The sequence below is a fragment of the Pseudoliparis swirei genome, chromosome 15, assembly GCF_029220125.1.
Source record: "Pseudoliparis swirei isolate HS2019 ecotype Mariana Trench chromosome 15, NWPU_hadal_v1, whole genome shotgun sequence".
Taxonomy (NCBI): domain Eukaryota; kingdom Metazoa; phylum Chordata; class Actinopteri; order Perciformes; family Liparidae; genus Pseudoliparis; species Pseudoliparis swirei.
The window spans coordinates 13,592,377-13,618,946 of NC_079402.1; the positions used below are offsets into that span (position 1 = coordinate 13,592,377).

Consider the following 26,570-nt stretch of genomic DNA (forward strand, 5'->3'; position numbering starts at 1 on the left):
CACCTCCTGCGCGAGCCAGTCCGACGTTACCTCTGCAGCGGAAAACGCAATGGAGCCCTGAATATTTGTCAATTCTATCTCATTTTACCACAGGAAAACCGTCCTTTCATCCGAAATACTGCTTCATCTGCTATTTATTTGAGGCTGAACAGGGCGGTGCAACAATGTGGATCCAGGTTCGCACTATAGACGGAAAGGAGACGCGAACCGTGGAGGATCTTTCTAGATTGACCAAAATTGAGTCTTTACGGGCGAAAATACAGGACATCTTCAGTGTAAGCCCACAACAGCAGCGCCTATTCTATCGAGGAAAGCAGGTAAACATAACGCGTGTGTCACCCCGTTATGCAACAGTCTGTTTTTGATGTTTTGGGAGGGTTTCGTGCTGCTGGAGAGTGAGTGGTCCTTTGGATTCTGAGCCGTTTCGGACCCATGCGAGCTTCCTGTTTTGATAGGAATTCGCCAATAGTTGTTGCGCAAGAGCCCGGGGTACGCGCTGTGTGCAAGCCCCCCCCCCCCGGGAACATCTGCGATACCACGCAGACGGGTGCTCATATAACGGAACCGTGTTGCATTGTTTGGGTTCGCGCTGAGGAAACCCTGCAAGCAACAAATGTCTCACCGCCAGACATGTTTGTTTACATAGAAAAGAGAACATCGCCCTCTGCTTCCACATGCAAACCAAAGTAGCGCAGTGTAAACAACCAGCGCGGATCCCTCACCGACGAGCTCCCGTTAAAACCGAATTGATTTACACATGTATCCGCCACCCTCCCCACATATTTATCAAATTGCGCTTTTCTTCTTTTGCGTTTTTAACTTGCCTGCATGCCGCCAGGCTCGTGCATGTGGTGTGTTATGATGATGTTAATGATAATTTGAGAGAGGAGGGGACTCGTGACTCCACGTGCCCTCACAATCTAAAAAGCAAGTGTAGTGTTTACACCCTGGCGTCACTACAGGACGCACACTGTACAGTGAGGATGGACTGTAACGATGGTTACCTGCCTTCTAATATCCTTATAATTCAGTAGTCCACATGCTTTATAACACACCGATTCAGGAGGATGAGTTTCATGCTTCCTGGGCACGTTTTGTATTTCACCCAGGACATTTTCAAATATGAAGTTTTACTTCAGTACCACATGATAAAGGCAGTGGTTCACGATATATTAATAGCTACATTCTAACTATAACAACAATGTGATATTATTTATATCAATAATGGGCAATCACGATGACATCTTGCAAACATGTTTGTATCTCTCTGTTACATTTAGCCCCATACATCATTTTTTTTAGATATCTGCTGAACGACTCCACCAACAATTCAATGTGTTATGGGTTTACTGTACATGTCTGATTACACCAGTGGTGTGGCCTGACATAATGCTCAATAGTTTATACCTAAGATCATATCGACACTTTGTAAATTTCCCCTTGGGGATTAATAAATTATATATCTATCTATCTATCTAAATAGTATATATTATTATGCAAGATATGTAGTATCAATATCTTTTTAATGTTTTGATAATTAGACTGTACAGTCTTGTTTTTGTCCTTATACCCACCCCCACCTTTTTAAAATATTTAATTAGATTGTTTTCGGTTAGAATGTATTAAACAGTTTTTTTATTTTACGTCATAAATCATCAGTGTTCGTAGTCTTTGGTAGTTTATTACAATTTCAACACAAATATCTTTCTACATACTACAATATGACTCATTGCAGCCAATTTTTTTTTTAAATCAGCGGTGCTCCATTTATTACTGAATAATGATTAATATGTTACTGTGAACAGATGTCAGTGTACTTGGTCTCTCTCTCACAAAGTGTTTGAGGCAAGTTTAATATCATTAAATGCCAGCAGCTGGGGAAGATGAGGCTATGAAGAATGTAATCTGCAATCCTGACATTCACACATGTGTTTGTGTGTCATGGCGCATTGCAGCGTGCATTGCAGGCTCAACGCCTGTAGTTTATTTCCTGCACCCTTACATGTAGTGCTGTACTATGACAAGAGTTAATTCAGTATATAATTCTGTTTCATTCAGCTATTTAAGTGCCGTCAGTTCCGATATGTGAACACAAAGTATACAAGAATCCACATGTAAGAGAGAGACCCACCATATCAGTGAGTGAAATGTGTGACGGGTTAGTGAAAGCCTTTACTGTACCAGCTGCTGTTCAGTAATAAGCAGAAGCACTGCTGACAGGACACTGGTGCCATGATTTATTTAGTATTAAAGCATAGCATCACAAAGCTGAAATTAACAGAGTGTGACTCAACCAGGCAGATAAGCCCCAGGAACCACACAGCCCACATGATGTGTTGATCTCACATTGTTTACGTTTAGTCACACTTTCCTTCATTCATGTGTCAGTATGATACACCAAGACATTCCTTAGTAAATGGTCTTCAGCACGTCGAAGTTATCCAACCGACTTCCTGTTGTGTAAGTAAAAGATAATGAAGTCACATTCAAGAGCATTAAAGTCTCTCGGGCCACAATGGGTTGAGCTTCTCGCTCTGAATGCTGAATGCGCTGCAAAATGGAGAGGAAGAAAATACTTCTAGTGTTTAGAGAGATTTTAATTCAGAGAATGCTCATGGATTTATTACTGTAGTCTACAGCATATGTGTTTTTTTGGGGTCAAAACCCCATGGATTACTTGGCACTTAATAATTTATTTTATAACAATTTCTCTAAAATCAACAAAGCAAGATTGTTCATTAACAGTCATAGTCACAATACAGCTAATCTACGTTTGCCTGATTAAAGATGACTCATCTGTCTTGCATGCTGGACTTGTCGTGTGCTGTTGGAGCTGTGGTTGCAAAGGCCTGTGGAGTAAATCCTGGACTTCATTAATTTCACACGAAAATAAGTGGGACGGGTTAATTCGGGGATTTCCATACGCGGAGTAATGCGTGGAATGAGCCAGAGACACGTAGCGTACGGCACACTCGCCCGCGCTCTGTTAGGATTCAGACTTGTGGCAGAATAACTCAGTCTAATTCCTTCCCAAAATGGCGTCTTGTTTTTCCCTCTCGCTGCCTCTCCAGTTCAAAGTCATGCTTGCCCTTGACTCAGAAGGGTCTCACGCCAGCAGCCACACAACTTTGCCTCTGTTTGTTTTTTTATGGGTTTTGCAATTTGCCTGTGCCCTCCTCGTTGTGTGTCTGTTTCACTTCGAGCGGCGTCTCATATCACTCGCATTCACGAGCGGACAGACACACGCACACGCACACGCAACACCTTCCACTGTCCTTGCGGCTCAACGCCCACGATCACTTTTGTGGTAGACTTCTCATTTACTATAAAAAAAAAAAAACCGGTTTATTCAGTTTATGAAATAGTTTAGAGCTCAACTTGTGCTGCGTCTGTGTGCTTCAAATACAAGTCTGGAGCTCGCTCGTGTTTCTTCTCCTGCTGGGGCAGCAACATGTTCAAATGGTTGTCCTGTCCTCCACTGTTGCCTATTGTTGGGCTGGAGGAAAGCTGTCTTGGCTCGCCTCCTTTCACGCAGACAGTCGCTGTGACCTAGATAGATATCGTTACAATTTGATTATACATGCATTGATGTTGTGGCTCCTCGATTGATGGGTTTTCTTTGAGCATTGCCAAGCTGCAGAATTCCACACAGAATTTCAGGGGATGTGGAGTTGGCTGCAGCCATGCATGCACACAGTCACACCCTTCTCCGACAGATAGGCCGGACAGAGAGCAAAGACAAAGAGGAGAGGCACTAAAGACACTCCCACATGTTTTTAAAGTTTTGCCACACCTTCTCATAGAAGCTTAAGCTTGCGTAGCTGTTAAATGTCCAACCTGTTAACTGTCCGCTCTTACATCTGCCTTGTAAATACCCTGCCCTTTTATTGTAGAGTTTAACAGCTCAGATTACTGGAGGACTGCCCAGGTTAATGTACCCACTCCCCAATAGTCTCACATTTCTTGCATTTGGGTTTCTAAGTCACTTATGTTTGCAGGAAATAAACCTACAACAATAACATTTTGGTCGTTTCATAACCAATCCAAAACAATGCAACTATAATCAGTTGTTGAACAAAACAAACAAACAAGGACAAGATTGTTGTCTATATGGCAAACTCAATAGTGGTAATACAACTGGGTCAAAGCTGTACGGTTAAAAAAGACGGGGTTCATAATTCAAGTGTAGGAACTCAATTCAAGTCATGAAAAGAGCTTCAAACGGAAGCAAAAAGCAACATTTGTCACCTTTCCTGGTCATTTGTGCTAATTAGGAGTGGAGCTTTTGGGAGAAAGGTTGACTTTGGGCATGGATAAGGGATAAAAGAGCCGAAGTTTGCTCGATGGCATGCACACAGACACACCCCATTTCATTGTTTTTGGAAATCTGACCTATTTGGCTCAGCTCTTTGCAAAGACTGCCTGTGGGCGGAGTCGAGGGCGATGAAGAAATCGTGTAGGAGTAAAGGGTCCGGATGGCCGGCCTCAGCCGGTATGACATTTCCTCTCCGCCAGCAGCGTAGGTCCGGCTTGGGCTTTCACGTACTTACGCCTCTTGTTAGAACTAGGCAACACTATTAAATGTAATGTCTTAATGTATTCTCTCAATGCTATGCCGCCATAGATACGTAGGTGTTGCTTAGTTAGTTTAAAGTGCTTTTAGAGCCTCGCATTTAGCCCAGATCCTGTGTGACAGCTTGGTACAATAATAAAATGCAATGTTAGGGACAAATCACCTGCAGTTTCTACTCCGTGATATGTAATATTGGCTGCAGTGTTATCATATTATGAACACATTTGTGTTGGCTGGTATGAAACAGTTAGTGTGAGGTAAAGCCATATGTCGTTGGACATCTCAGTAGGTTTTTAAAGTATCTCACAGCCACAGGTCTTTGTCTTGTCTTTGTTTGACTTTTTTTTTGACATTACACTTTGGTTTCTGTCGCAACAAGAAATTAGTATTTGAAAGACTCCCTGTCCAAACAGAGACATTATAGGTGTTAATTTTATTTCACTCGACAATGTGACGCATCCACACACACACACACACACACATAGCATTGCCATGCTGAGGATTTTTGACTGATTTCTTTGAGCCTTTCGAGAAAGGTTCAAGTGTATTGTCTTTGGTTTGTCAAAAGCTTTGTTGAGAAGTGTGCTCGGGTCTCTCTCTGAAAACACACAAATCACAGAGCCCCACGATGAAGATACCAGACTGTGTTTTTCTGATCAATATGCATTATTTATGACTATGGAGAAAATGGCATATCTTTGATGTTATTCGTCCGACACGGGACAGAAAGTCAACAAGACAATATTTCTGTGAAAGAGACCGTGACCTCCATGAATATATCACGCCTTCTTTCTGATATTGCCCGTTTAGATGGTGGCTCTTTGTTTGAGGGATTATTCAGCTGGTTATTACTGATGTCAGCGCTGTCGCACCTCGCAGTGAGAGGCTGATCACACAAAGAAGGCGCTGTGGAAAGCGGGCACGGCTTTGATATCATTTATGTGGTTTTGTGCGGTGAATGGAATTCTACTGTGTGTCGCTGTGAGCCTCTGGTCTGTCTGCGTAGTTCTCCGTCCATCTCCCCAGTGCTGCGGGTCCTACCAGCCATCGTACAGTCTGTAGGATGTTGTCTGTTTGTGTGTTTGTTTGCCTCGCTTTTCTTAAATATTGAGTCGCAAAAGACAGAGCAGACAATTCCTGAGGCTAAATCACAGAGAGAGAGAGTTTAGGCAGAAGGACGGACAAAGAAATGCTGAGTTAGACGACCATAGAAAAACAGACAGGTGAGTATACAGCCTCCACCGTACGGCTGTGTTTGCACCGCTGCTCCTCTGATCTAAATTTCATGAGACTATTAAAAACTGGGAGGGATGGGGAAATTGCACTTGCTCCCTCTACTGCTTTTCTGCTACGCCTCCAACCGCTCTCTTCCTCGCTGTTAAATAACGAAGAAGAGAAGGGAGCGCGAGTTAGAGTGGCGGCCATGCTTGCCTCCCCAGCACAATGGGCTTGTGGGGTTGAAATGAATCGCTGATGTCTGTATTGAGTTGGTGGGCCTGCTATACGCTCCGTTCCTCAGGCAGTAGCTGTACTGAGGATCTTTTGGTCGTAGATTAAATACGGTGCTCCAATGGGCCCTCGCCATTCCTTCAAGAGCCTTTGCATTTTGGGGGAACAGCTTTCTGATGCTCGTAAACTGCGCTGCCTGAAATGGTGGCGCTGGTGATGGTGGTGGTGGTGGTGGTGGGTTGGTGTCGACAGAGATTGTGTACATGATTCAGGTTCATGGGGGTGGGGGGTTTCTCTCTTTTGGTTGTCATAGCAACCCAGTCATTTCTTTCTCCCATCACTTAAATTCATGCATTCGTTTCTTTCTTTTATTTCTTTCTTTTATTTCTAAAACCAGTGTGTGAAGCTGCAGTTCACTTCCATTTCCATTGGACAGGAAATGTAAACCAATACAAATGCGTTGATCAGCAGTAAAAGCTTAACGATCACAAGTGCCAATTATTCCACTGTTTCTCCCTAAATAATACATTAAAAAAAACATGTGCAGAAGTTCACTTGGATGCACAGTTCTGTGCATTTATTCACATGGGCTCGTTTGAGAACACGGCATATGTTGTTGCTGTGGACCCCGAAGCGACGCATTTAAACACCACTGTTGCGTTTAAAGGCATGTGGAGTTATTGAAGTGCTGTGTGTATTTGAGTGTCCTCTGTAAGCTGGGGAGTAGAGGAGCAATACATAATGTGTTTCTCTCACTGTGCTCAATGTGGTCTTCTGTGTTCTTTGTTTGTCCTTGACAAGCAGCCGGCTGTATTTGGTCTGAGGGCAGTCCGTTACACAGCGGTCTTCCTTTCATACCACATGATCTATTATTAGGAAAGAAAATTGGGAAAAAAACAGAATGAAAGATTATTTGATGAATATTTGTGCAATTGTTCAAATACACCATCTTTGGGCAAATAGATGCCTTGGTAAACTATAATACAAGTATTGATCCAATCAATAGTGTGATGGTTAGTTATTCAAAATGTGTTAGAGCTTTTAAATGTAATTAATATTAAGATATACAGACTACTTATGGGGGTTATGTCTAGAAATGAGAACAGGCCATTTGAAGACGAATGTGGTTTGTACAAATAGTGTGTGTTGCAGCACAACATACAGTACCGTGATAGTTTTTTGCAACTGTAAGGCTGTCGATTCATTCACGTCACTGTTTTTTAAAATGTTCATCTCTTTAGATGGAAGATGGACAGACACTGTTTGACTACAACGTGGGACTCAATGATATCATCCAGCTGCTGATTCGCTCACAGACCGACCCTCCGGACGCCACCAAGGACTCCTCTGGTGTGGCCTGTAGTTCAGACCCCCCCTCTGACGCCAGGTCAGAAAGCCACAACTCCCCGACCCCCGCTTGCCCCGCTGCTATGGAAACCTCCACCAATATAGACAATGACAGTAGCAGCATCACTACCAGCACTGTTAACGAAACCAAGCCGGACACCAGCGCTACCAGTACCAAAAATGGGTTCAAGTCCTCGACTCCCGCGCCGGACACCCAACCGCCCACATCCAGCAGAAACACACTAGTCGACAGAGGAATTGGTGTGTACAAGGTGAGGATGACGGTGTTTATATTTGGGAAGAATCAGTAAGGTTTTGCATTAAACTGGTCTGACAGGGCATTTAATGCCCCACAAGCCAAGTCACAGCAAGAGCTTCTTTAGTCTTTATTATCTTGTGTTGAAAAAGCCAAAGCACCCTGTAAATCCCCAGGCCACTTAATTTCTGTATTGGATGTTGAGTAAAATAATGTGTTTTTGGTGTAATTTAGCTTCATTTAGTACTTGAGTGTTCATGCTTTAGCAGACGATGTTTTATACCTTGTTATGGATCTGTATTTAATACTAAACCGCAGTGTGAAATAGTGTGATTCTGAACATAACAAGTCAAAGGACCAACACATATACAATTATAGTTTTCTACTTTTTTTACAAGAGTAGTCTTGTGATGTAGCACCTTGGACTGTTAAGTATTCCAGCCGAATACATTCTTCCATTCTCACTATTAAACTGCTCTGTGTTTAGAGCAGATACCCGACATGCCTTGAATTCATTAGGACGAACGACAAGCACACAGACCACACACAAAAAACAGGAATTTACAACTCTCTCACCACCCAATTTACAGATTGTAAACAGACTGCAGTCAAAGCCCAAACATTGATGAGTCTACTCTACTGAGCTTTGCAGGCCGGCTGACCCACCTGTCTGAGAATTATATTAATAAAACTGTATTATTTTTTATGCCAAAAGACCAGCATGCACGAAGATCAATATACTGTAGCGAAGTAGATGAGTTGAAAATTGTGCCGCTTCACTGGATATCAAGGTCACATGCCTCTAAAGGCTTTACACATTCACTTACGACTCTGGCATATTTGATGTGGTTTTCACAGAAGAACACAAATAGTGCCATAGATGACATTTATTTCAATAATGCATCTCTTAAGTTCCAGGATGCTATTGGTAGTAGTTTATGTTAGTCGTCAACTAAATTAATTTGCAGAGACTAGACACTACAAAAATACCCGTGTTATTATGTGACGGTGAGGGGAAAGAACTGACTGTTAAGGACTTTTATCCAATCAAGTCATAACATTGATTATCCTGCCGCATTGACAACTATAGGAATCCCCCCCCCCCCAAAAAATACATTACTCTTTATAATGATTTAAAGTTTCGTAGCAAATAGCTTAAAAACATGCCGTGTTTCTTTGAACAACTGAAAAACGGGTTCAAAAGAGAACTGGTGTTATTTTGTGTCTTTTTGTCTTCTCAGATTAATGAGCTGGTGGACTGCAGGGACGTCAGCATTGGTGCCTGGTTCGAAGCCTGCCTCGAAAATGTGACACGCGTTCCAAAAGGACAGATAACGCCCACGAAGGGAAAGGTGGGTCGGCCACCAAAAAGGACTAATGGAAAGCTGGAGGCCGATCCGGGACAGGCCCACAGCCAGGGCCAAGCCACAGACAGTCACAGGAATAATGTTGTGTTAAGCCCTGAGAGTAAAGGAGCCTCCACCTCTCAAACGGACTCTACAGCAGCGACAGAGACCAAGGAGAGAGAAGAGGACGTCATTTACCACATTAAATATGACGAGTAAGTGACGCCTCATTTTGCTGGAGAATATTCCTGCTGCGACTGAGCCGATTGTGTTTGCAGTGATAACAATCGCATCAGCACAGGTCTTTTAGCAGACATCTGCGCGGTGTCAGTGCGGCGACATTTTGCTCCGGTAAAAAATCATTCTGGATGAAAAAATGGTGTTTAGGATTGGGATGTGCAGTCCTGTGGCTCAAATAGGAAATGCGATGAGCGCCTTCTTCTTTGCATGAAGCAGAAAATAGGGTTTCCTTCTTGCCAGTTATGCCAATGTTGAATATGTATTTGCGCGTGCTGCTCTTGTGTGGCATTCTAGATAACAAAACATTTCCACCAAACATTTACTCAAGGTGTGTGTGTGTGTATCTGTCATCACTAAAGGCGTTTCGGCCCATTGGGAATGGCAGTCCCTGCTTTCTCCTGGCAGTTCAGAGGATGGAGAGAGGTTTTTATTTTTTTTGCAGTTAGTGCTACAATTTGGACTATCTCTTGCACTCTGCTTTTCCAGCAAATTCATTCAGAAGCCGATGTTTCCATGGTAACTCGCGAGTTCTCAGGAGCATTACTTCTTTGCTTGCCTCCTTCAGCTTTGTCTGTAATTGCTGTGAACATCCCACCGGTGAGACATAGCCTCCTTGCTGCGTCTACCCTAATATGTGCCTTTACGTGTGTGTGTGTGTGTGTTTGTGTGTTTCTGTGCCAGAGAAACGGCATCAAGGGTTGTTGAGCAGTAGATGTGTGACATCATTCCCATTCGACTCTTTTCCAAATCCCTGTTATTGGGATTGTTTTCTCTTATTCAACAGGACGGTAGTGTTCCTGCAGGAACCATCCAAATATGCCATTTAGTGTCCCCTTTTTATTTCAATTCAGCGGTTTGAATTATTAAAGGATTTGTTCGCTTAATTCCGTTTGTTGTTTTCGGTGAACGTTCGTCATTTGCTTTATGTGATGTGACAGTCATGAGAGGCAGGAAAGGGAGCGAGAGCGAGATGTGAATGACAACAAAGGTTCCACAGCAGTTTTAAACAGGATGCCACAGAAATATGTGATTTGCATTTTTACCAAATACAACCCCAGTTGTTGTGTGCGTCTGAGAAGCCGCTGCTGCAAAAACAAAAAATCTAAATCGTCAGCTTTCTGTTTTAGTGCGGCGTGATTCATTTAGCGTTCTACTAAATGCGTAGTATCCCTCTCCTGGTTCCTTCCATAATTGTGTTTGCCAGAGAACACACGCACACACACACACACACACACGCGCGCACACACACACACATTAATCACCTGCATGCATAGCCTGAGAATTGAAAACCCGCCCTAAAAAATGAACTGCCATGTTTTTTACATGACGCTGGTCTGGACATCATTTCTACAGAACACAAAGAGCCACAAAATCAGGGATATGCGGGGAGAATTCTCCCCTCTGCTGCGAGCAGGAACTGAGATGGCGTGCTTGTGCGCGCTCACGCGTGTGTGTGTCGCTCCATAACAAGACTCTTAGATACGGTTTCATGGTTACATCTTGGCCGAGCTAAACATATGCTTAAGATTCTCTGTGGAAAGAGTTATAAATATGGACATAAAATATAATGTATGTTCATGTGGCTTTCAAGTAGACTGTTATATTTGTTACATGCAAATAGAAAACGGTCGTACTGTTTTTTTAAAATGGTGCCGCAAAGCCAATCAATTTGCCAAAGCCGATAGAATAAACATATATAATAACAGCTGATTTAATTCCATTCAGCTGCTTCGCTTTCAGGGTTCTGGTATTGTGCATGCTGGCTCACTGTCGTGGTTTACTGGACATCTGATTATAAGGTAGCCATTGTTAATGTTATTAGTAACACCTGTGCTTTAACTACAAGAAGTTAGAATGTCTGTGGCGAAAAAAGCCTTTTGCCATCTGGATCTCTGCACCTAGGATCCAGATTGTTTTTTAATTCGCTTGATAGGAAGCTGTGTAAACTAAAACTAGTGTTTTGGGAAGGTTGTGCTTAAAAGAGAGGCTTAAGTGCTTCTTAAATGTTTTCTAATTAGCCAGGATCAACATATATGCAGTGGATATACCAGCCCGCTCTTATCTGAGATGTTTTTATTAGCAGGGATAAGTTGAGAGACTTTCCATCTTTATTTCTAGGAGTGCCAAAATACGAGCTGGAAATTGGTACTATCATATTGTATGTGAAGATATGCACATATGTAATAATATGCAGTTGAGTATACTATTACTTTGGAAAAGCACAGGTGTAATTAATTTAGCTGCTTCAGTTCAAAGGTCTGCTGCCGTTAATGTAATTAGTAACACCTGTTCTGTTTTCTACTTTCACACAGTTATCACACTGACTTTCATACATGCAATTATAAGATATTTTAGGTTCAACACATAATGGCTTTATTAACCAATTTTTTTGAAAAAACTACATACAAAATATTTTTTATATGTACAAATAAAGTATTTCTTTGTAAAATCCAAAATAAATCATCAGATTGTTCTTACCATGAAGTTATTATATCTGCGACGCCCTCCAAATTGCGTGACACCCACAATAATCCCAGTTAAAATGCTGAATACCAGAACCCACTTGCATCTGTCCCCCTCCCCCTGCCTCAGTTCAGCATCACCCGACCACAAGGGAAACAAAACCAGATCGGTCAACCGGCACAATAATCCAGCCTCCTCCGTCACACCAAGACGAGATTGATCCTGAACAAACAGGTTTGGGAAACACAATCTGGCTCAGGGAATGTGACAAGGAGGGAGTCTGCACAAGGTTGTACTTAAAACCAACATCATTTATTAAATTATGCTAAACTCAAATGAACAAGTGATATACGAAACAAGATAAGCAATGCATGGATGTGTGCTGTGGAGGTGTTGATGGCGCAGTAGGGTGGATGTCCGCTGTAGAAAGAGAGTGACCGAATGAGCATCTCTAGCTCCCGGTGAGTCAGATGACGATCCTCCCATGTTAGCCGACTGTCCACCGGGGCCGCCTCCAGGACAGCAGGGACACACTTCGGTCAGACTCTCGTGCTCCTCGTTGTATGAGAGTGTATTCTGCAGTTAGGTAATGCCCACAGGTCATGTTCGCTTATGTGGATTTGGGGGAAATAGGATTTGGAGCGAGTTGGAGAGATTCCCGGTGTGCCATTAGAATAATAGGATTCAGATTGTAAATCAGCAAATTGTCCCTTTTAATACCTGAAATTGTCTTCTGATGTCATGTCACATGACTGGACTTTAAAATGTGTCATCCTAAGATTATAAGAAATGTAGATATATCTTTATAAAGTAGTAGCAGTTTCACATTGTGGCCTTAATTACTAACAAAGCCGAGGTTAAGAGAGAGCACAGTCTCTTCGCCTGACTACTGTTGAAGCAATTATATTTAGCTTGTTTAGTGTGAGAGTATTTCTAACTCGGCTGCTTATCAGGAAATTGCCTTTCTCCCTCTTTACAGGAACCTCGGCGAAGCACGCAATTTGCTAATGATGGTTTCTTAACAGAAGAGGCTGTGAGAGCTCCTCTGTAGATAAATGTGATCTCAATTTCACGACTGATGGACTAGGTTTTCTACTTTGCAGTTCCACGAGGGATTGATAACCGTGTTGTCGTGTTATTCTTGTTCTTCCTTCCTCCCACAACGGCGGGGACGTTTTCCTCTTCATACTAGGCTCTGGGTTTAACCACTGTGACAGCGTAGGCGGAGAGTCAGCTCGCTGTGTGGAGATTTAACACTGACGCTTCAATGTTTGATTGCATTCACTCAGATGTGCAGCTCATGTTCTTACTCTGGGTTTTTTTTTCTCCAAAGAATGCAGTATATCCTTATATGTAAAAATAAATCTTAAGAAGGATCAGAAGAGGATGTGTTTTACTTGTCACGGGTATATTTGAGGCTTGATAGTTTGCATCATATTTGAGAATTATCAACACATGAATATTTATAATATTTGTAATAAGGGAACTTTTTTTCTGAAAATAAATCCTTTTGTTTGGATGCAAAGATGATTTGCTGCAGATTTGATCATTTAAAACTAGGAAATCATCCTCAAACCACCATAAACTACTGGTAGCAGCAACACCGTGGTGTATTTAATTGCACAAGATTACCTTTTTTGCTTATAAATACAACTTTAAATTCATAAAAGGAGCAATGTGGATTTGTTTCATTCAAAAGCAGAATGTGTATTGCTTTGTTATTTTAGCATTTTAGAATCATCCAGAAACTGTTTAAGGGACATTCAGGTCAGATGGGACCTTGAAAGCATCGTCCATAAAAAGTAGCCTCCCGTGGGCAGTATGATGAAGCACTGATGGCTCTTGTTGTTCCGTTCTTCTGGTCGTTGTAGATCTCTGGCCTGGACTCACATGTAGTTTGCAGTTGTATTTTGGCCAAAAATAGCAGTCATTGTTTTGAATCTGTTTAATTGAGCCGAGTCTGGAAATGAACAGTAATGTTTCAGCATTAATATGATTGTAATGCATCCATTATGTGATTCTGTTGCCTTTTACTTGAGCATAAAAGGAATTAAATACCCTAAACCTTCTCAATGACATAATGAAATGTGATATATTTCATATCTCATCAGGCATTGGAAGATGTTTCAGCTTGTCGTATTTTATTTTATAGTGTTATTAATTCATCGTGGGCCTCCGTTGGTGGATGCTCATTGTCTCACATATTGTGCCAGAGTACAGGGAGGGGGAGCTTGTGTGGTCTTAAAACTCTGGTACTTGTGTTGCTCTGTGTTCCCCTTCTGTTCATGCTGAGTCCCATTGTGCTCCAAAGTTGATATTCCTTGGCTGTGTGTGCGCTCGCATGTGTGTAGATACATACGTGTATGTTAGTGTGGGTCTGTGTGTGTGGTTGTGTTGTCCCCCACCCACAACCTACCCGACCCAAAACCTCAGTAATCCCTTGGGCCTAAAAAAGGAAATCCCTGCACTGTGCCCCAGCCTCCTCTTCCTAGGAGTACGCTAGCTGTGTGCTACTTTTACAGTCTGCCTCTGTGGGGCCTCTTCTGGCCATTTACAATGGCTTAAGATATGCAGCATCGTCTTGTCGGAAAGAAAGTAAAGCATAAGTGGTGTATAATTGGCCTGGATACAATCATTGGTTTTGTGCAGTCTGTCTGAAAATGTACCCATTTTAGCCTCATCTTTCCTTTAAACACATAAACACACAGGAAGTGCTCGCTCATGCACACTATTCTCTATTTCCAGCTGTGTGAATGGAGCTGAGCGCGCAGGCTGTTGTGTAGTTAAACTCCAGGGCGAACGCATTGTTCATCTGTGAGCATAATTCCATCTATTGGCAAACAAGCAAGCACGCTGTTATTTCATCTCCGAGTCTGGCCTGGTCCTTACAGTTAATGATGATCGGCAGGCAGGAAGCCCGCACAATTAACCTCGTACCTCCTCCGCTCCAAGTTTGCTCGACAAGAAGACATTTCACACTTGTTCAGATCTTCTTTAGAAGAAGGAATATTTAGAGTTCACAGAATGTTCTAAGGTTTTCCTTCTGGATATCAAACATTTAAAAAGCAAACACCCTTTTTACAATCAGAAACACACACACACACATTATGAGTTCATACCACTAATGTCTGTATGGTCAATATGAAGCTAGCCTTAGCACAGAGAAAAAAGGGGGAACGGGCTGGCTTGGATGGGCTCTGTCCAAATGTAACAACATCTGCCTTCTCACACCTCTAAAGCTCACTTGTTTAATCCGTTTAAAACCCAAAGTTTAAAAACAGCACGTTGAGGGTCGTATCGGTTGAATTTGTGTAGAACTGGTGTCAATTTAAATCATTGGCCTTGTGTTTAAGTGTGCTTGAACCTTGAAGCAATTCAAACTAATAAAAGAGCATCATTTTGGGCAGAACTTAATTTTGAGCAAACGGATATACAGGACTGTCTCAGAAAATTAGAATATTGTGATGAAGTTCTTTATTTTCTGGAATGCAATTAAAAAAACAAAAATGTCATGCATTCTGGATTCATTACAAATCAACTGAAATATTGCAAGCCTTTTATTCTGATTTATTGCTGATTATGGCTTACAGCTTAAGAAAACTCAAATATCCTATCTCTAAATATTAGAATATCATGAAAAAGTATACTAGTAGGGTATTAAACAAATCACTTGAATTGTCTAATTAACTCGAAACACCTGCAAGGGTTTCCTGAGCCTTGACAAACACTCAGCTGTTATAAATCTTTTTTTTTACTTGGTCTGAGGAAATATTAAAATTTTATGAGATAGGATTTTAGAGTTTTCTTAAGCTGTAAAAAATAATCAGCAATATTAAAAGAATAAAAGGCTTGCGATATTTCAGTTGATTTGTAATGAATCCAGAATGCATGACATTTTTGTTTTTTTAATTGCATTACAGAAAATAAAGAACTTTATCACAATATTCTAATTTTCTGAGACAGTCCTGTAGGTCTGTAATGTTAGCGTTTGGCTTTTCTGTGCAATGTATTACAGTTTTTCCCCTCTGTGCCCGTGTGAACTTGCATGGACTTGCATATTCCTGCACAGAGGCCTTTATTGCTTATCATTGGAACAGTATGTTAATTCATGCATTGAGCTGTTAAATAGCTTTTATTCACATCCATGTGTTGCTGCTTTTTGCTGAGAATATTTTGTTACACTGTTGAATTTGTTTCTCACGGTTTGACACTTTCAACATAAAAAAAGATGGTAGCTCAACCCTCATGGCCCATGTAGCTTATGTATAAAGAAGTGAATACTTTCTTTTCTTTATTTTTAAACTTGATATTTTATTTAGGTATTTTTACAGAAATATGACCTTCAAAAGTAAGAATGCATAATAATTAAAAAAAATAAAGTAAAAATTAACCATTCATCTGGCCAAGAAGGGCCATAAGGAAACTCACAAATAAAAATGTTAAAGCTGGAAAAAAATTATTAATAAGGAAGCAAAAGAAAATCAAAACAACCATGCAACACTTCACCAACGACATGAAACACTTTAATGTGGGCTAAGTGAAACATATTTATGTGCACACATTCAATTTCAATAAAAAGAAATTCACCACGTGTCTGTAACCATTAATCTCCAAACCACTATATTCTGAGTCGAGAAGACTGCAATGTGAAAACCAAGGTGATGACAGCAGGCACGACGATTTCATACACCCTAACCCCCCTTCCTTCTCTCTCCTCTTCTTTCTCCTCCAGCTACCCAGAGAACGGTGTGGTGGAGATGCGACCGGTGGATGTGAGACCACGCGCCAGGACCCTTCTGCGGTGGGATGACCTCCAGGTGGGCATGCGTGTGATGGTCAACTACAATATGGAGACGCCAGAGGAGAGGGGCTTCTGGTTTGACGCCGAGGTTCAGACCCTCAACCAACCTTCCCGCACCAACAAGGAGCTCAGAGTCAAGATCCTCCTGGGGTGAGGATCTTCCTTCTTAGGTGGGAGGGCGACGTGTTGGCGATGGGGGATGATAACGGCTTTATTTTCCTTTTTAGAACATCGGCTTGGACAATTATTGTTTTTGTTGCTTAGCAAAATAAAGTCGAATGTTTCCCGCCGTCTCTCTGTAACACGTCTTTTCATCGTCCTCTCCCATATTTTCTTTTCTTGAGCTCTCTCTCATTTCCTCTCTCCCATCCAGGGGTCCTGGAGACCTCATCGGGGATTGTAAAGTTCATTTTCTGGATGAAATTTACCAGGTGGAGACCCCAGGAGCTCGTGCCCTCTCAGCTTCAGATGGACAATTTAAAAGTACGCACCCGCCCAAACACACGCAGTGAAAATAGCGTCGAAACATGTCCGCGATTGATTCCGCTGGTATATTTCAGAGCAACATACCTCAAGACCAAGTGTGCGTATGAATGTATCCTTCTTCTAGGGAAGAGCGGGCCCGAGTGTAAGCACTGCAAGGCTGACCCTGAAGCAGAGTGTCGCTTCTGCTCCTGCTGTGTGTGTGGCGGGAAGCAGGATGCTCACATGCAGCTGCTGTGTGACGAGTGTAACATGGCGTTCCACATCTACTGCCTCAACCCGCCGCTGGCCACCATCCCAGATGATGAGGACTGGTGAGAGAGAGTGTAGCTCAGCAATTAACCACAATATCATGCGCTTCACAATCTATTTAAAAAGGTTGATGAATGGTTTTCGGCATGAGCTGAAGTGCAGTAATTAATTAGTGATTGAGGTTAAAATCAACATAATGACATAATACAGGTGTGAGTTAATCTAATGCAGTGGCTTCAGCTCATTCTCTGCCAAACTGAAATGATTTTTTTACTGAATATGTCCACAGAAATAATTCTCTCTCATTTTTTCAGGTACTGTCCCACCTGTAAGAACGACACCAGTGAGGTTGTGAAGGCAGGAGAGAAGCTCAAAGCCAGCAAGAAGAAAGCCAAGATGCCTTCAGCAACAACTGAGAGTCAAAGGGACTGGGGAAAGGTGAGCGCCAAGGGCACCAAAAGTACACACACACACACATACACACACACAATCAGACACACACACACACACACAGAGATACCAGGTGGACTGCGATGCTTTCAGAAAAAAAGTAAATTATAACAGTAAGCCAGAGAAAAGGCATGTGATTGTGCTTCAGATTGTCTCGGAGGAGCAGAGGACGTGTATGAAAAAGCCGTTTGTGTCAACAAAAGAAATCGTCCAAAATCGAAATGCCAAAATAATAGAAAAATGCTCCAATCTCCTGTATGTAGGCTGAACCTTACATACAAGAGAACATGCTCTTGATCAAGAGATAGAACAGTTTTATTTTTTACAATTCACATTGGCACTGTAACACTTGCTGCAAGCAATCAATACATGATAATCATGAGTTTTTGAAAAGCTAAATGTGTTTACTTACCAAATTGCTATTTGAGTGTTCAAAACACACAGTGACTTAAAAGAAGTAGAAGAAGAAGAAGTAGACCTCCTACTTTTATTGCATTTTGTAGTGAATAATACTTCTACATAAATGTTGCTGTTTATAAAATCATCTCCCAGAGCTGTAAATAAACAAAGTTATTCCACTTAAATTATACTAGCAGTAACATATAGTTATTATAGTCACATCAGCAGCAGGTACTGCAAGCCATTCATGAACTGATTCATCCATTCAGTGCATTATTAGTGCATCACACACAGTTTTACTCCATTCACTTGCTGCAAACGTTTTTTCTTCTTTAATGTATCTTTTCTGTGATTTATATTTAGTGTCGGTCAGTAATCTGCTCACTGTGTTGTGTTGTTCTTGATGAAAAGGGTTTGTTTAATGTGAAGGGTTTTATGTGTACCTCTTTGTAGCTCTGTACACCGAATCTCTCAAATCAAACCATCAGATTTTGGGCAACAATACTTTATATCTGCATAATGTTGGATTAAGCTCCCGGAGTTTATTAATACGGTGATTTGATCCTAGCACTTTAAGCAAATGCCAACATTAGTATGATGGGTTATTGATGATCAAACTCTTCTCAAATAACCACAGCATGACTAATGAACGCTTTAGTTTTATTGTGGTCAAATTTACACTTTGGCTTCTTCGTTGGGGGAAACGAAGATTAACTCAGCTGACATGTATTTTAAAACATATTTTAAAACTTGCTGTTATAATCTCCTCAGAGTCTCATGGCAGCGTGTTGAGATATTACGTGGCTCGTTTCCATCCGGCCTGTCTCCCTGGCGCTCGGCTCCATGGTGCAATGTGAACAATGCCATTAACATGACTTAGAACTGCCAATGGAAAATAACTTGTTTCCATACCAGAATGCTCCCTTCCTCTACGGACTGATTGAAAACAGCCCCGCGTGTGTGTTTGGGCACATTTAAGTGCTCACACAGCATTTATTCTCGCATTTATCATTATTGCAATTTTATAACCCTTAAAATAAAATAATTGTCTTTGTCTTCTCACATTTAAAATCCTGTGTACCTCATAAACGGGATTAAGATGACTTCTGAAAGTAAAACACAGCAGCCGCTCTGCTCATAAACGATCTTCAAAAGGGATCTAAAGGCATTTGCACTGGCGGACATTTAATTGTGTGAATATGCGTGCAGCTTAAAGTCTTTGTTGTCTTTCTTGATGTAATTGCAGGGTATGGCCTGTGTGGGGCGCACCAAGGAATGCACAATTGTTCCATCCAACCACTATGGACCCATTCCCGGCGTTCCTGTTGGAACCACCTGGAAATTCAGAGTTCAGGTAAGCTGTTTGGACGGTGTATTACAAATAAATAAGATTAAATATAAAAACTGAAAGGAAAAATTATCAGTTTATTCTCCCATGTCTCATAATACCCTCTACCGTCGGTATTAGGACATTATGGATTGCATTGTCAGAATATTAGTAAATATTTGATTTATCACTGGCCATATCATCAATGGATTTTTGCCTGCTCGGCTGTTTTTCTTTACCTTACTAACACTTCAGGTGAGTGAGGCAGGAGTTCACAGGCCGCATGTTGGCGGTATCCACGGGCGCAGTAACGATGGCTCTTATTCGCTGGTGTTGGCCGGGGGCTTTGAGGACGAAGTGGTGGGTTATTTGTATTTTTTTGACCAAATGTGTATTCATTTGCGTGATGTGAGAAGTTGGTGGATTTGACATAATCATATTGTTCTGGTCACCATGACCTTTCTGTAGGATCGGGGAGATGAGTTCACCTACACAGGCAGTGGGGGTCGTGACCTCTCAGGAAACAAACGGATCGGAGAGCACTCGTTTGACCAGACCCTGACACACATGAACAGGTACAGCACTTGAATGGAAAGCCAACAGGTTTTTTTACAGGTTTTTCTACAGGTTTTTTAAAGATAACTTGATGAGAAGATAGCTAAAACGATACAAGTCTTATCATTAGATACCGTCTTATTCATAACACCTTAATACTTAGTCAGACTTGACGAACATCATGATATCTTGTCTATAACTCTCTAACAGAGCGTTGGCCTCAAACTGCGATGCACCTCTGAATGACAAAGACGGGGCGGAGTCCAGGAACTGGCGGGCTGGGAAGCCGGTGAGAGTGGTGCGCAGTTCCAAAGGTCGACGCATCAGCAAATACGCTCCTGAGGAGGGAAACCGCTATGATGGTATTTACAAGGTGAAGACAAGCATCTTGGTTTTTCTTTGTAATTCACTTACTTCACGTAAAGCCACTTAAAACAAAGCCGCCATTACAAATATGGACTGGCACCAGCGTTCTCGTAAAATGTCAGGAATGTAGGCCGGCAGTATTTAAACTTATTCTGGTTTATGTGTAAATGTAGGTGGTTAAGTACTGGCCAGAGATTGGAAAGTGCGGTTACCTCGTGTGGCGGTACCTTCTGAGACGGGACGATCTAGAACCAGCACCGTGGACACCTGAAGGACTGGAGAGGATCAAAAAACTGGATCTTTGTGTTCAGGTTAGACTGCGACTGTATCAGCAGTATGTAAACACCCGGCAGATATCATCTCACGCATCTCAATGCTTCATGCAAGATAGTTGTGCGTCATGTGTTTGAATGTTTGCCGTTGTCCGTAGTACCCGCCCGGCTACTTGGCGGCCATGGCTAACAAAACAAAGAAGGAGGCCGGTGCCCGGCCTGGTCGCGGTGGCCGGTCTAAGCACTCCCCTGGGAGGGGGAGGCCACGGAGACGCAAGCTCAAGGACAAAGAAGAGTACGACGAGGAAGATGAAGACGAGCAGCCCATGACAAGTGTGGAAGAAGAGGACCCACAGAGTAATGGAGAGCAGAACACAACCAGAGAGAGCGGTGGGTGATTTTACAGATGAGTCTCAAAGCTGGTGAGACAAAGTGTCGACGACGGCGTGAGCAGCTCACTTCTTGAAAGATAGTTTGGAAATATTTGCGATCCACCACAGTTTTATTTCCCCCAAACCTATTGTAGAAGTTAATTTCCATTGTTGTCTTTTATTCTCCAAGAGAAAGAGCCTTTTTCAGTCTTATTTGTTGGTCTTCGGCAGAGTCGTCACCAGCGGCAGAGCCTCCCTCTAAAAGGGTGAAGATAGAGGAGACGTTCAAGCTGTCGGAGCAGCAGCAGCAGTTGATCCGGGAGGACACAGCCAACAAGAAGCTCTGGGATGAAGCCATGGGATACCTTAAAGAGGGACAAGTATGAATCCCAGTCGTGCACTCAAACACACCTCAGACTCCTCAAGTGTTCACGCAGCAGCCTCTCAAACTCATTGAAGGTCCAAAGTCCAACTCAAACGCTTGTCGTGATTTGAGAGCGTAAGGGTCACACGAGCTTCTCACTCCATCAAACTGACATTTGCAGGTTTACATCCTGTTGGGTGTGAAGCCGTGCAGCTCATAAGATATCTAACCTGCGAACTGACATGAGCACAACGCATGGAAGTTAAAATGGCCAAGAAAGATCACCGAGATATTTCAAAAACCTTCTTGCTTAGAAATTCTTATATCCATATGTTTCTGTTTTTTCCTTGCTTCCTTTTTCAAACTATATTCCTCGATGAAGAATTTCCTGCAGAAGATGGAGCCGCTCTTTATGTGCGTGTGCTGCCAGGAGCTGGCCTTCAAACCCGTCACCACCGCCTGCTCACACAATGTCTGCAAGGTGCGTCCTGCCGGGATGCGTTTGCAACCAGCAGTGCTGAGGGTCCCTGTGCTTGTGTGTGACTTCCTCCTGCCGTCCTCTCTCCTCAGACTTGTCTACAGCGGTCGTTCCGAGCACAGGTGTTCACCTGCCCCGCCTGCCGTCACGACTTGGGCAAAGACTACGCCATGTCCCAAAACGGGACGCTCCAGGTGCTGCTGGACCAGTTCTATCCCGGCTACAGCAAGGGCCGATGAGGGAGAAATCACATTCATAAGCAGACCACGTACACACACACACACACACACGCACACACACACGCACATGAGCATCCATTCTGTGCACCCGCGTATACCGTCAAGTGACTAGAGCTCCACTTTGAAATGCATTGCGCACACATCCTGTACTTACCCACGGGCAAATGTATATTGCATATACAGCCATTTATGTACACAATCATTCATACACAAACAACCTCAGTAGGAACTGACCTCATCTGTTAAACCGAGACTGTCTCCATCACCAGCCTGAAATTCAACCAAGAACATTTATTATCTGCGCTACTCCTGAACCCCAGAAACGCACACAAACGCACAAAAGGAGCCCCGATTCACACCCACTAGCCACCTGAAGATGAGCTTGCTTCTCTTGGTTTCCCCTCCACTGTGTTCTTCACTGGTTCTATTCATTGACATACGGCACTTTGTCTGAGTGCAAATTCTTTCCTGGGAATATCATGAAATCAGCCTCGCTCCTGCCAACCTAGAAGCATTTTTGTGTGCCATGTATGTATTTACACCGTCTAAAAAATTATCTTAGCTGCTTTATATAAGTGCAGTATCTAACTCAAATTATGTTGCTCATTTAATACAGCGATTTAGATACAACGGGACATAACACTCCCTGCACATTATTCAGAATGAGCCACGAGGTCATGGGAGTTGGCCTTAAATGCTAAAAGTTAAAAGTAGGAAAGTGCACACTGTTTTTTAAAAAACTTTTACGCACTTATGCAGGTTTATCTGGTGCACATGCTAGCATTCTGCTAGCTGCTAATGTCCCGTGGAATAATGGGATTGTTACACCTTAGAATAGCTCATGTCTTGCAGCAATGATCAACAGGCACAACTCTCCCAGATTGTATGTGGAGTCAAATCTTCATAAACATACCAAAGACATGAGGCTGTAGAGCAGGTCACAGGCAAATATCTTGAAAATCTTCTTAAAATAAAGTGATGAGTAATCACGCCTAAAATTAAACCATTCCAAATGATCATCCTTCTTTGGCAAGGCACTTTTTTGTTTCCATTTCTAAGCAGGCAGAATACATTCAAGATGAACAAACACAGATACCTCTCGTAAACCTCTTGACACTATTCAAATGATATAGGAAAAATATTGAATTCCTATTCATTTGTTGAATAGAAAATACTCAGAAATACTCCAACGATGTCATGGAAAATGAAGGTGTACATGCAGATCACCTGCGATGTGTTTGTTCTCGTAACACTGTGGGCTTCGCTGGTGTTACCAAGCAACCACAATCAAGCAGCACTTCCCACAAAGATGGTTGGCATATTTTGTGCTCAGCAGATATTCATCTCTGCAAGACGATCTGCTTCTCCTTTGTTTTTAAACATTAGTCTGATGAGTGATTGCCTCACAGTGAGTTATTTGTTGTTAAGTAAAGGCCCCTGACTTCTATTCCCTGACAGAGAGTTTTCCAACCGACATGATAGTGATGTGGAGTCACACCATCAGAGGCTCAGAGGCCAATATGTGCAGTGGTTCCCCCATTATACAGGTTACTATAGAAGCTTGATAGAAATACACTGTGTGACCACTCTTCTGTTGGTCCACCTGTAGGGTCGGAGTGCCAGACTATCAAAAGATGTGAAGCAGCAAAAGGTTGCATTGGATACACTCACATTTTTATTGATAATTTTATTTCAGCAAAGATCTTGTAGGGTTGCTTGTATTTCGATCACGTTTAATAGTTGAGAAATTCTTTTGTTAAATGGGGAAAAAAGGTTGATATTCCTCAAAGTTGAGTATCAAAAAGGTTTCGTTCGTACTTCAAATTCGACACTAGGACTGAAAAATGGAAACAATACCCATCCCAACATGGCACTTTTCAATATTATTACAGGTTTTCAATAGTGCATATTGGAGTTCATGTTTCATAGACACTGGTGTAGAGGAAAAGGACACAGTAGTTTTGTGAATACCCTATTGGATGTTTCAATGGGTAATAAGTTTCAGTACACTTGCACACAACATAACACTGAATATATGAACTAGAAGAGCACTTGGAGAGCACAGACGGGGCGAAGTTCTCAGATAAATGCCCCGTCGGATATTAAAACACATTTGGGGGGACTTGATGACAGAAAGAGTAACTTTTATTCTTAAATACTGATGAATAAAAAAAGTGGGCTCCAGCAAAAACGGCACTTTTCTCATCCAGGGCAAAAGGGCTGGTGCTTGAGCACCACTAGGGCTCTATCTGTGCACGTGCCTGCTGCTGACAAACAAACCAACAAACTGCACTGAAAACACAAACAAATATGGTAGTGTGCCAGATAAAGTTTAAATGATGTCCATTACTGCACCCTATAGTTGGAACTTTAAATCTGAAACGGCAGAAAGTCAGCAAACATTTTAGAGGAGATCGGGTCTGATTGTTGGCTGTGCGAATATGTCGATCTGAAATACGTAAATACAGGAGCAGAATCCTTGACACAGACAGTTGGCTCCAAGGAGAGAGTTTACTCTGTCATGTGTTTAATGATGATGACACAGAGTAACAGGTAAAAGTAGTCGTCTTGGTCTGGGATTGTGATGTTGTTTTTTGTGGTTTGATGAGTTTTCTGCCCACAATAGTTGGACAGAGGTGAATGTTTTCACATGTCAATCATCAGTCAAGTTTAAGAGGGCAAGATCTGTGTGGATTCATCCTAAAAAAGAAGAAGAAAATCATCAGGTCTAACATGAAAATACAAACGGCAGCTGTGAATTGGATACAAACCAAAAGTTATCCGTAAACACTATTTTCTATGCTTAACTTGTATTATAAGTTACCATCCAGTAGATTCAGCCTCACCAATGAGAAACTTCCACCTTCATGTCTTTGAAACGCACTCGGACGCTTCACATAAATTGCATAAATCAAGAAACTTAACTGTTCGATCTGACACACCATCACATATATTATACATATATAATATTACACAGCCCAAGTTAAAAATGGGCGTTTCTATCTTCAGCGGCTGACACAGATTTACATCTTTTATAGTGCTGATACGGTACTAAAATGTCATGGGTTGGCAGGTCTGATAGCACCTAACGCAAAAACAGCAGCACAGTGTCTGCACTGATCTGGGATCTGGACTCAGCAGCTAATGCATCTGAAATGGTTTCAACACGTGAGTCGTTCTTGTGGTTAAATGCAGCCTTCGTTCATTGACACCCTCCCGTTCACCTGTAACTTTGAGGCGTAGCCATGTTTAGTTTAGCGCTGACACAATGACCGACAACAAGCTGCTGCACACATCAGTAGCTCCGTTGACCTTCAGGTGCCCTTTCATCGGCCGGCTGTTTCTCTGTTCGTGGTGACGTCTTTGTTTTCTGTTCAATCATTCAGGATTTTGTTCTCTTTTTATCAACAACATGCAAGTACAAATGCTTCTATGGTCTTTAAAGCTAACTGTGATGTGCATTACTTCCACTGTTGGTCAATCTTGTTCCAAGATTATTTTCTCCCTGCGTTGACCAGCAAGCTAATAAATAGCCCTTGTTTCTTTCTCTGCTTGCCTCCCTCTCCCCTCTCCCCGCTGTCCTCTGCCCTCCGTGAACCTACAGTACTAACACTTTTTAGACGTCTTGTGGACGCTTGGCTTCAGTGCTGTGTTGTTTTTATTTTTATTGCACTCTATTGAAGAAAAACGTTTGAAAAGTTGCATTTAATTTTCCTAGAATGCTTACTATTATCTATGTCTGTATGCCATTTTTCTACCATTTTAGTTGCTTCTCTTCTATTTTAATCATTAGTCATTTTTATGTGGCGACCTCAAACATTTACAGCATATGCCAGTCTGAGGAGTTTCATTGCTTCATATTGTGATCTGAAATTTTATACATGTCATAATACTTGATATGTAACTATTAAATATTTGGATTCCAAAAAAAACCTTCTCTTTTTGTCTTTTATTTTACAGATGACATGAGGCTAAATACTTTTTTTCCACTGTAAAATATGATATCGGTATATTGAAAAAAAATCAGATTCAGAAATGATCCAAGTTGTCAATTAATTAATCAATTAATTTATTCCCAGCTCTTTGATATAGGCCAAGTAATTATTGTGTTTTCATATAAAATGGAGAATAACATTTTAATATATTTTTCTGTTTCCATTTTTTGATTAGCAAGGTGATCTTTTTATATCATATTTTCCATGAACCTGCTGGTTGCAGACTTTTTTGTTTGATACCTAGGATTTGTTTTTCCTTTATTGTTGTTCCATGGATACGTTACATCAATATTGGAAAAGTAAAAGTAAAATGAAAAGCTTTTCAGGCCTTAAATGAACACTTGATCACTATCTTAAGTCAAAAAGTAGCAGAAAACAAAGCAGATCAACAGCAGAGGACTCATCACAAATCAAGTTGTACTAATTATAGTCAGTTTAGTCTTTTCTGAATAATTGAACAACAATAGCCCTTTTTTACGGACTATTTTAACATGTTCCAGGGTGTAAATAAATAAAATGAATAAATGATGGGTGGATTCCAATT

The 26,570-nt window shown here is 41.7% G+C and overlaps 1 protein-coding gene across 1 annotated transcript; it reads left to right on the plus strand.

Annotated features, from left to right (window-relative positions):
• Positions 1–25,968, plus strand: LOC130205335 (E3 ubiquitin-protein ligase UHRF2-like). The gene is made up of 16 exons (XM_056432629.1): positions 1–317; positions 7,264–7,641; positions 8,867–9,186; positions 16,407–16,625; positions 16,849–16,958; positions 17,086–17,272; positions 17,525–17,648; positions 19,306–19,413; positions 19,642–19,746; positions 19,855–19,961; positions 20,152–20,314; positions 20,481–20,618; positions 20,738–20,969; positions 21,182–21,330; positions 21,697–21,795; positions 21,885–25,968. Exons 1-16 carry the CDS (start codon positions 165–167, stop codon positions 22,029–22,031), a joined length of 2,739 nt encoding a protein of 912 aa, XP_056288604.1. The 5' UTR covers positions 1–164; the 3' UTR covers positions 22,032–25,968.
• Positions 25,969–26,570: the final 602 nt, after the last annotated feature.

What these genes read in the sequence shown, in the direction of transcription:
- LOC130205335 (XM_056432629.1), top strand. Translation starts at nt 165, where the DNA reads ATGTGGATCCAGGTTCGCACTATAGACGGAAAGGAGACGCGAACCGTG. An exon ending in TATTCTATCGAGGAAAGCAG is followed by an intron (nt 318 to 7,263) that starts GTAAACATAACG and finishes TCATCTCTTTAG; the next exon opens with ATGGAAGATGGACAGACACT. An exon ending in GCTCACACAATGTCTGCAAG is followed by an intron (nt 21,796 to 21,884) that starts GTGCGTCCTGCC and finishes CTCTCTCCTCAG; the next exon opens with ACTTGTCTACAGCGGTCGTT.